Raw genomic sequence first — 11,586 nt, 5'->3', positions numbered from 1 at the left:
TCACCGACATCTCTTGAAAAAGAAATGTTCACACACTCACTACAAAAAGAAGTCTCAGTAGTGACGTGAATTTTACGCCACAATCCAAAAAAACACATCACAAACCAATATTTGCGACGTGTCTATTTACGTCGCAGGAGGCAAGGTGGCAACTTTTAGTGACGTGATTTTCACTTCACTATTTAGTGAAGTGAAAATCACGTCGCAATATTTGTACCAGAGATTAAGCAAAGTCAGTCAGAGCATGCGTATGAGTGTTTAGGGTCATAAAAAGCATCTTTAGTTGCGAAGTGATTTTCATGTCACTGAGTAGTGACATGTAAATCACCTCATTCAATTTGTCTAGGAGTGAATGGAATAGCGCATTTAATGTGTAATGTTGCGACGTGATTTTTATGTCACTACTTAGTGACATGGAAATCACGTCACTAATATTTTTTTTTTTGAAAAAAATCAAATATATATATATATATATATATATATATATAATATATATATATATATATATATATATATATATATATTTAAATTAATAAACTAAATATATTAAAATTTATAAAATTTATAAATTAATTCAATAAACTAAATATACTAAAATTAAGAAACTAAAATTATAAATCTAATATTAATAAATAATGTAATTATAATTTAATTAATAGTTTACACAAATTCAAAATCAAAAGTAACAACAAAATAAAAACTAAATTAAATCAACAATCAGTCCGAGTCGGGAAACTCATCCTCATTTATATTTTCCTGATCAGTCGGCGCAGAACTCCCCATATTTTGGTTTCCACCAAAGGATTGCATAAATTGTCGCATTTGTGCCTCCATATTCGATTGTCTTTTCGCCATGACCTCCATTTCCCGCTGATGATCATTCCGCATTGCCATCATTTGGGCCTCCATTTGGGCTTTCAGTGCCCCTTCACGTTCCGCCGCCTCATGCCTCACCTCATTTATCGCCAATGGTCTTACGGTGTCTCTCTGTTTATCTGTTAAAGTTACAGGACGTGAACCTCCTTCCCCGTCGAGAACTCTTTGATATAGAGTTCTATCATCAGATCTTAAGGTGCCTGCCAAATTTCTACCACCAAAAAAACACCTGTTAGGCCCCTTGCCGCCAATGACTTTACTCCAAAGATAAAAATCCACATATGGATGAAGCGGCTCTCCCCGTCTTGGAGTATACTGAGGATTAACAGTCAGAAATTGTACAAGCAATGCCTGATAATCATCCTACACACACAAAGAAAAAGTTAAATATAATTTAGTTGCCACATGAATTTCACGCCACAAATTTAGTTGCCACATGATTTTCACGCCACAACATGTCACATGCCACATGAAAATTATAACACATACATTCTACCTATCGGAATTAATTAATAAATCAGAATAATAAAACTTCATCAACAAATTAAGGAATCACGTATTCATGGTTTCCACTTTACAATATTTTTTGCATCATCAAGTTAATATTCATTCGGATATACCGATCATATCATCAATCATCTCATAAGCGCGCGCACACACACGCACAGACACACACACACACACACACATATATATATATATATATATATATATATATATATATATATATATATATATATATATGCACACGGCTAACTTAACCAAATAATACGGATAGCTTAACCAAATATAATACGGATAACTTAACCAAATATAATACCCAACTTAACCAAATAATACGGATAGCTTAACCAAATATAATACGGATAACTTAACCAAATATAATACCCAACTTAACCAAATAATACCGATAGCTAACCAAATATAATACCGGTAGCTTAACCAAGTATAATACCCAACTTAACCAAATAATACCGATAGCTTAACCAAATATAATACCCAACTTAACCAAATAATACCGATAGCTTAACCAAATATAATACGGATAGCTTAACCAAATATAATACCCAACTTAACCAAATAATACCTATAGCTTAACCAAATATAATACGGATAGCTTAACCAAATATAATACCCAACTTAACCAAATAATACCGATAGCTTAACCAAATATAATACTGATAGCTTAACCAAATATAATACCCAACTTAACCAAATAATACTGATAGCTTAACCAAATATAATACCGATAGCTTAACCAAATAAAACAGATAGCTTAAAAAAATAATACCGATAGCTTAAATAACTTACCATAGCTTTTTGTGTACGATTATCAACAAAAGCTTCTGTTTTCTTTTTCCGAGTCCTCGCAACCAGCTCGGTCATAAGTGGTGGTCTATTTAATTCCTTAGTCTAAATAACAAAATAAACTATAATTAATAATATCAATTATTAATAGAAATTATAACTTTAAGAAATGGGAATAATTATTACCATGCGACGAACATGCTCAGCAATGCTTATACTTCTAACAGCATTAAGGCAACCACCCTTTTCAGATGCTCTCATCTTCTTTGCATTTTCAGATTTGGCCGCAAACTCATCACTCTCCGAATATTTAAGAAGTTCCCGAAAGATTTCTTCTCCTATCCAACTAGGACGGATGCCATGAAGTTCCCAACGCTTTCTAACACGTCGTAGCATGTCAAAAAGTCGTCTTGTAATTCTGCCATGATAATTTTTTTTAATCTGTCTCTCTTTCATTGGTTCCCACACACATTTTTCCTGCAATAAAAGTAGATAAAATAAAAGTTAGATAATTGTAGTGAAAAAGTCATTTAAATAACAATAACTTAAACAATAAATTAAGTATACCTGAAAATGCGTAAACCAATGTTCTCTATCATCGCCCTTAACATCTTTAAAAGTCTTTATAAGTTTTTTATAATTCTGCTGAATTATATAACTTATAACTTTGGCAGCAGTCCGACTCGGTGTGAATCTAAACAACATTAATAGAATTAACATTAATTATAAAGTTATAAAAAATGGAAACGTATACTTAAATACAAATTGATAAATAAGAAACTTACGAGCTTCCTTAGGGCCTAATAAAAAATCTCCCGTCAATGATATGAATCTGACTCGGATCATCATCCCCTCGAAGATCGCTCCCATCCAACTGATTATCCGCAGTCTCATCCTCTGCCTGATCATCATCCTGTGGGGGCACATGTGGAGGATGTGGGGTGGGATCAGTCTGTGTGGGAGGTGGAAAACTAGATCCTCCAGTCTGCTGGAAAGATGAGGGACTAGTCTGTGTGGGAGGTGGAAAACTAGATCCTCCATTCTGCTGGAAAGATGAAGGACTAGTCTGTGTGGGAGGTGGAAAACCAAATCCTCTGGTCTGCCGAAAGGATGAGGGCACATGTGTCTGCTGGAAGGATGGGGGCATCTATGTTTGCTGGAAGGATGGGGGCATCTATGTCTGCTGGAAGGATGGGGGCATCTGTGTCTGCTGGAAGGATGGGTAACCAGGTGGTGGTGGGGTAATAAAAGGCGGACTGTCATATGTATATAGAGAGGAGAGTAGTGGCAGAAAACCCTGAGTACTGGCCATGGACATACGATTAACCTGACTCTGCGGGGGAGGACACGTGGCCAACAGAGGTGACTGACATACTACTACTCGTGGGCGTTGGTGCTTCTTCTTACCACTATCAGCTACACCCTTACCTTTATCAGGTCGGGTGGCATTTTACCTATTTATAGAGATTACACAATTAATATAAATATATTCAACAAATGGTTCACTAAGTAAAATCATAAAAATATAATCTCAACAACTGGTTGTCATTAACACATTCAATACATAGTTCATTAAGTGAAATTATAAAAATACATTTTCAACAACACATATTCATTATTCTAAATCTTCGTGCTCGTCATCCACATCATTCTCATCATTTGATGTGATATTGTCCTCAGATGCAATATCTTCATGCTCTTCATCCAATATAGACGAATCAACTAGATGCCCCTCAACCATTGTATCAGACAAACTTGTAGTTTGTTCATCTGCAACCACATCATTAATTTGTTCCACTTCATCAACTTGGAAAGCAAGATCTTCTTCCACTAGATATTCAGATTCAATATGACCCATTGGTTTTCTTTTTATGACAACACACTGAAGGATAGAAAAACACTTAGAAAGGGGGGGGTTTGAATAAGTGTGTCTTTAAAAACTTGACAGATAAAAATAAATTGCACAGTTATTTTTATCCTGGTTCGTTGTTAACTAAACTACTCCAGTCCACCCCCGCAGAGATGATTTACCTCAACTGAGGATTTAATCCACTAATCGCACGGATTACAATGGTTTTCCACTTAGTCAGCAACTAAGTCTTCCAGAGTCTTCTGATCACACACTGATCACTCCAGGAACAACTGCTTAGATACCCTCTAAGACTTTTCTAGAGTCTACAGATCCACACGATCACTCTAGTTACAATCTGCTTAGAAACCTCTAAGACTTCCTAGAGTATTCTGATCCATACGATCACTCTAGTTCCTTACAACTTAATGTAATCAATTCTAAGAGTATTACAAATGCTTCTTAAAAGCTATAATCACAAACTGTGATATTTCTCTTAACGTTTAAGCTTAATCTCACTAAAATATTACAACAGCAATGTAGTGAGCTTTGATGAAGATGAAGATTCTGAGTTTTGATTTGAACAGAGTTTCAGCAAGTTAATGTGAGCGTTTTGGTGTAGAATCGTTAACCTTGCTTCTCATCAGAACTTCATATTTATAGGCGTTGGAGAAGATGACCGTTGAACTCATTTAATGCTTTGCGTGTTCCGTACAGCATCGCATTTAATGTTTATACGCTTTTGTCAACTACCTCGAGCCTTGTTCACGCTGTGTCTACTGACGTAGCCTTTAGTAGCTTTTAACGTTCCTTTTGTCAGTCAGCGTAGCTTGCCACTTGTACTTCCTTCTGATCTGATGTTTGTGAATACAACGTTTGAATATCATCAGAGTCAAACAGCTTGGTGCAAAGCATCTTCTGATCTTCTGACCTTGAAGTGCTTCTGAGCGTGATACCATCAGAACTTCAGTGCTTCTGTTCTCTTGTTCTTCTGATGCTTCCATAGACCCATGTTCTGATTCTGCTTCGACCATCTTCTGATGTCTTGCCAGACCATGTTCTGATGTTGCATGCTGAACCCTTGAGACAAAGCTTCTGAGCGCTGAATTATGCGTACTCTTTATATATTTCCTGAAAAGGAAATTGCATTGGATTAGAGTACCATATTATCTTAAGCAAAATTCATATTATTGTTATCATCAAAACTAAGATAATTGATCAGAACAAATCTTGTTCTAACAATCTCCCCCTTTTTGATGATGACAAAAACATATATAAATGATATGAATTTGCGATCAGAAAGAACAGACGGCAAAAGACAAATTACACAGCTATAGCATAAGCATATGAATATGTCTCCCCCTGAGATTAACAATCTCCCCCTGAGATAAATAATCTCCCCCTGAAATAAATACTCGAAGAACTTTAATAAAAGACTTCCCTGATTATTTCGGTAGAGACGATCATATAAGCTTTTGTCTTTAGAGAATTCATAGCTTCTGACTTCTGCTTCCATTGGACAGCTTCAGAACTAGAATTTCTTTGGATCCCTAGAACACTCACAGCTTCTGATTCCTGCTTCCATCTAGGACAGCTTCAGAACTTGAACTTCTTTGATCTTCTGAACATTCACAGCTTCTGACTTCTGCTTCCATCTAAGACAGCTTCAGAACTTGAATTTCTTTGATCTTCTGAACATTCACAGCTTCTGATTTCTGCTTCCATTTAGGACAGCTTCAGAACTTGAGTTTTCTGGATCTTTGGAATATTCACAGCTTCTGATTTCTGCTTCCCTCGGATAGCTTCAGAGCTTTGAATTTCTACCAACATCACTTCATGCTAGATTTGTATCAGAACATTGTTGAATGTACCAGAGCATCATCAGAGCATCTCTACATCCTGAAATGTTACAGAACAAAAACTAAACGACAAAAGTCAGCATGAACGAGTCAGAACATAAAATGTATATTAGAACACATTATATGTATCAGAGCCATATAGGCTAAAATAATGTATCAGAGCAAATAGAATTTTGTCAGATCAAATAAACAAATATGAATCAAATTCTATTATCAGTGCTTCTGATTTCTGAAGCTTGATAGCACTCAGCTTGCTTCAGTTTCCATGAGTTTATTCTTTTTACAGAATAACACTTCTTATGGTTTTGCTTCTTGTGTTTGCTTTGAAGATTGTCTTCACTTCTTTATACCTGCAAAACACTTAAACCATATAGAACTTGCAGTTCTTGTTAGTAATATGTGTGGGCTTTACCCAACAACTGATAGATTAATCAAATCATTTATCATTTATCTTCTCCCCCTTTTTGTCATAACATCAAAAAGAATAATTCAAAAGATTCAGATGTAAAACGACAAACAAGAACACTGGAATGTAAAAGCAAAGAAACTTTTCATTGATTCCAAAAGATACTACAAAAGGTTCCTATGTTTAACAAGATGAGAAACATTCCTAGCAAATACATAAAAAGTCATCCCAAGAGGAAATGACTACAAAAATTAAAAACAGCACCCTAGCAAGACACACTCTGTGTCAACCCATCAAGAGTCCCTGTGGACTCTTGTCTTCCAGACTGGAACCTCCACTGTAGAAGAGATCCAAGTGACCAAAGAGGAAGAGAGGGACAGTTCACAGACAGAGAGCTAATGTTGCAAACGGGGCTTTCCCTCAACATAGAAGTTAAGAATATCATTCTTAACCTCCTCCCATAACTCAAGAAAGTCTTCTGTCTTTGGGTGAAAGTTGATAACAACATCAAAGAAGAGGTCTGACTTGAGAGGTATTAGGAGAGCCATCCCGAGATATGCAGCAATCTGTCGCCTTTGAGTCATAGGTCTTCAACAGGCTTAGGATGAACGCTAGGTTTGAGCTAGGATTTTTAAAAGAAAGAAAAACTTGTTTGAGCAAGAGACGAAAACGGAAGAGAGAGAGAAAAACTTGAAGAGGAATGCAAAGAGATAGAGAAGGAGAACACAGATAGAGTGTAAAAGAGAAAATATAAGAGGGAAAAGAAAAGCGTTTGAAGAGTATAAAAAGAAAACTGAAAGAAAGTAAATGATGAAAAGCATTTAATGATACGTGACGTGAGGAGAGATAAAAATGACAAAAGACGTGATTGGCACAGTTACCTATGGTCGGCGTCCCTTCAACTGCACGCGCACTTATCCATGAATAGTAACGACAGGTTTACCATCCCGAGATAAAACGTTACAGCTGTTTTGCTTTAAAAGAGGTTCTGAATCAACTTATACAATGAACCGTTAGTAATAACCGACTCATAATTTCTAAAAGATTTCAATCAGAACTTCTGATTTTAAAAGAAATCCACATTCATTTCAGAAGATACTCATACGTAAGAACTTCTCATCTTCTCATTCTGGGCATAAATCCATACTGATGTTCTTCAGAATGAACTTAAACCTATCTTCAGCCAGGGGTTTTGTAAAGATATCAGCCCATTGATGGTCTGTATCCACAAAGTTTAAAGATATAACACCCTTCTGAACATAGTCCCTTATGAAATGATGTTTAATCTCAATATGTTTAGCTTTTGAATGAAGAATAGGATTCTTAGATAAACATATAGCAGAAGTATTATCACAGAATATAGGAATGTTACTCTCAAATATCTGATAATCTTCTAACTGACTCTTCATCCAGAGCATCTGTGTACTACAACTAGCAGCAGCGACATATTCTGCTTCTGTTGTTGATAGAGCTATAGTTGCTTGCTTCTTGCTATACCAAGAGATCAAATGACTTCCAAGAAATTGGCAACTTCCTGAAGTACTCTTTCTTTCAATTCTGTCTCCAGCATAGTCAGCATCGCAGAATCCTACTAAGTTGTATTCTTTAGATTTTCTGTAAACTAAGCCAACATTAGTAGTACCTTTCAGATACCTTAGAATTCTCTTAACAGCAGTTAAATGAGATTCTCTAGGATCTGATTGGAATCTAGCACACAAACAAACACTGAACAGAATGTCAGGTCTAGAAGCAGTCAAATATAGAAGAGATCCAATCATACCTCTGTATAACTTCTGATCTACCTTCTTACTTACCTCATCCTTACCTAGGATGCATGTTGGATGCATAGGAGTTTTGGCTTCTTTGCAGTCTAGAAGATTAAACTTCTTCAGAAGTTCCTTCACATACTTGGTTTGGTGAACATACGTTCCTTCTGATGTTTGATTTATTTGTATTCCAAGGAAATACTTGAGTTCTCCCATCATGCTCATTTCAAACTCAGCCTGCATAGACTCCGCAAACTCCTTTCCAAGTATAGCATTAGATGTTCCAAAAATAATATCATCTACATATATTTGACAAATTAAAATATCCTTTTTAAAGGTTTTACAAAAGAGAGTAGTATCCACTTTTCCTCTAGTGAAACCATTATCCAGAAGGAAAGAACTTAAGCGTTCATACCAAGCTCTGGGAGCTTGTTTCAATCCATACAATGATTTCTTTAGTTTGAAAACATGATTAGGAGACATAGAGTCTTCAAAACCAGGAGGTTGATGGACATAAACTTCTTCATCTATATAACCATTTAAGAAGGCACTCTTAACATCCATCTGATAGAGAGTAATGTTATGTTGAGTGGCAAATGAAATTAATAGACGAATAGATTCTAACCTGGCCACTGGTGCAAAGGTTTCTGTATAGTCAATCCCTTCTTGCTGACTATAACCCTGAGCCACCAGTCTGGCTTTGTTTCTTACCACTTCACCCTTCTCACTTAGCTTGTTTCTGAAGACCCACTTAGTACCGATTATATTGAATCCATCTGGTCTAGGAACAAGATCCCAAACATCATTCCTTGTAAACTGATTCAGTTCTTCTTGCATAGCAATTATCCAGTCTGGATCTTCCAGAGCATGATCAACAGAAGTTGGCTCGATCAAAGATACAAGACCTAATTGACAGTCTGCATTGTTCTTAAGGAATGCTCTTGTTCTGATAGGATCATCCTTCTTTCCAAGAATGACATCTTCTGAATGATCAGAGATGAGTCTGGATGATCTTCTGACAGGTGGTTCTTCAGAAATGCTTAGATTCTCCAGAGAAGCTGATACTTGATCTTCCGATTCTTTGCTTCTGAGAAGCTCTGCTTCTGATGCGTTGCTTCTTGGCTCAACAACTTCTGATATGTCAATATCACAATCTGCAAAATTATCAAACTTCTTTGGTTTTTCAGAACCAAGCTTATCATCAAACCTGATATTGATTGATTCTTCTACAACCAATGTTTCAGTATTGTATACTCTGTAGCCTTTTGAGCGTTCAGAATATCCAAGAAGAAAACATTTTTGTGCTTTGGAATCAAACTTACCAAGATGATCTTTAGTGTTCAGAATAAAGCATACACATCCAAAAGGATGGAAATATGAAATGTTAGGCTTTCTATTCTTCCACAATTCATAAGGAGTCTTATTTAGAATAGGTCTGATAGAGATTCTATTCTGAATATAACATGCAGTGTTTATTGCTTCTGCCCAGAAATGCTTAGCCATATTGGTTTCATTGATCATGGTTCTGGCCATTTCTTGCAGAGTCCTATTCTTTCGTTCTACAACTCCATTTTGCTGTGGAGTTCTAGGACAAGAGAAATCATGGGCAATACCATTTTCTTTGAAGAATTCTTCAAAGAATCTGTTCTCAAATTCACCACCATGATCACTTCTGACCTTTATGATTTTACACTCTTTTTCAGATTGAATCTGAATGCAGAAATCAAAGAACACTGAATGAGACTCATCCTTGTGTTTCAAGAATTTTACCCATGTCCAGCGGCTATAATCATCTACGATGACTAATCCATATTTCTTCCCTCTGACAGATGCTGTTTTGACTGGGCCAAACAGATCAATGTGCAAGAGTTCTAATGGCCTTGAGGTAGAAACAACATTCTTGGACTTGAATGCAGGTTTGGAGAACTTGCCCTTCTGACATGCTTCACAAAGAGCATCTGATTTGAATTTCAGATTAGGGAGTCCTCTGACAAGATTCAGTTTGTTAATCTGAGAAATCTTTCTCAAACTAGCATGACCTAATCTTCTGTGCCAGACCCACTGCTCTTCAGAAACAGACATAAGACAAGTCACCTTCTGACTCATAAGATCTTGCAGATCTGTCTTATAAATGTTGTTCTTCCTCTTGCCTGTAAATAGGATTGAGCCATCCTTCTGATTTACAGCCTTGCAAGATTCTTGATTAAAGATTATATCATAACCATTGTCACTCAATTGACTGATAGATAAGAGGTTATGTGTTAATCCTTCTACAAGAAGTACATTAGAAATGGAAGGAGAGTTACCAGACTTTATAGTTCCAGACCCAATTATCTTGCCCTTCTGATCTCCTCCAAACTTGACTTCTCCTCCAGACTTAAGCACCAGGTCTTGGAACATAGACCTTCTTCCTGTCATGTGTCGTGAGCATCCAGAGTCCAGGTACCATGACATGTTGTGCTTTGTCCTTTTTGCAGCCAAGGATATCTGTAATAGGAATACTCTTATCCTTAGGTACCCACATCTTTTTGGGTCCTTTCTTGTTAGATTTTCTCAAGTTCTGATTGAACTTGGGTTTAACATTGTAAGCAATAGGAGGAACAGCATGATAATTCTTAATGTGAGTTTCATGATATTTCCTAGGTTGTGCCACATGCTTTTTAGTGTGTGTTATGTGAAAACTTTGAGCATGTGAAGTGTGCCTAATATCATGGGAGTGGCCATACTTGAACTGATCATACAATGGCTTGTATGTGAATTTCATTTCATCAACAGGTTCAAGTTTGTATGGGGTTTCACCCTCAAAACCAATGCCAACTCTTTTGTTTCCAGACACAGCATATATCATAGAAGCTAGCTGACTTCTGCCAATACTTCTAGATAAGAACTTCCTGAAACTTAAATCATATTCTTTCAGAATATGGTTTAGACTGGGAGTGGATTTTTCTGAATCAGAAGGAGATCCAACATTATTGGATAATTTTAAAAGTTTTTCTTTTAATTCAGAATTCTCCAACTCAAGCTTCTTTGTTTCAGATTCAAATAGCTTTTTCAGCTTTTTGTATTTGAGACTCATCTGAGACTTGAGTTCCAGAAGTTCAGTTAGACCGGAAACTAACTCATCTCTAGTAAGTTCAGAAAATACCTCTTCAGAATCTGACTCTGATGTAGATTCTGATCCGTCATCTTCTGTCGCCATCAGCGCACAGTTAGCTTGCTCATCTTCAGAGTCTGAATCATCTTCTGACTCATCCCAGGTTGCCATAAGACCTTTCTTCTTATGAAACTTCTTCTTGGGATTTTCCTTCTGAAGATTTGGACATTCATTCCTGAAGTGTCCAGGCTCATTGCATTCATAGCACATGACCTTCTTCTTGTCAAATCTTCTGTCATCAGAAGATTCTCCACGTTCAAATTTCTTTGAACTTCTGAAGCCTCTGAACTTCCTTTGCTTGGTTTTCCAGAGTTGATTTAGCCTTCTGGAGATCAAGGACAGTTCATCTTCTTCTTCAGATTCTGATT

The 11,586-nt window shown here is 36.4% G+C and overlaps 1 protein-coding gene across 1 annotated transcript; it reads right to left on the bottom strand.

Moving 5' to 3' along the window:
- Positions 1–717: 717 nt before the first annotated feature.
- Positions 718–2,580, bottom strand: LOC131658864 (uncharacterized). The gene is made up of 4 exons (XM_058928114.1): positions 2,371–2,580; positions 2,188–2,289; positions 1,193–1,239; positions 718–1,039 (listed from the first exon to the last, which is right to left on the bottom strand). The coding sequence occupies exons 1-4, from the start codon at positions 2,578–2,580 to the stop codon at positions 718–720; spliced, it is 681 nt and encodes a 226-aa protein (XP_058784097.1).
- Between the last annotated feature and the right edge of the window lie 9,006 nt (positions 2,581–11,586).

This window comes from Vicia villosa, linkage group LG3 (genome assembly GCF_029867415.1).
Source record: "Vicia villosa cultivar HV-30 ecotype Madison, WI linkage group LG3, Vvil1.0, whole genome shotgun sequence".
Classification (NCBI taxonomy): Eukaryota; Viridiplantae; Streptophyta; class Magnoliopsida; order Fabales; family Fabaceae; genus Vicia; species Vicia villosa.
Note: the sequence above shows the minus strand (reverse complement) of the source record. Positions and strands in the feature narration are given on the sequence as shown.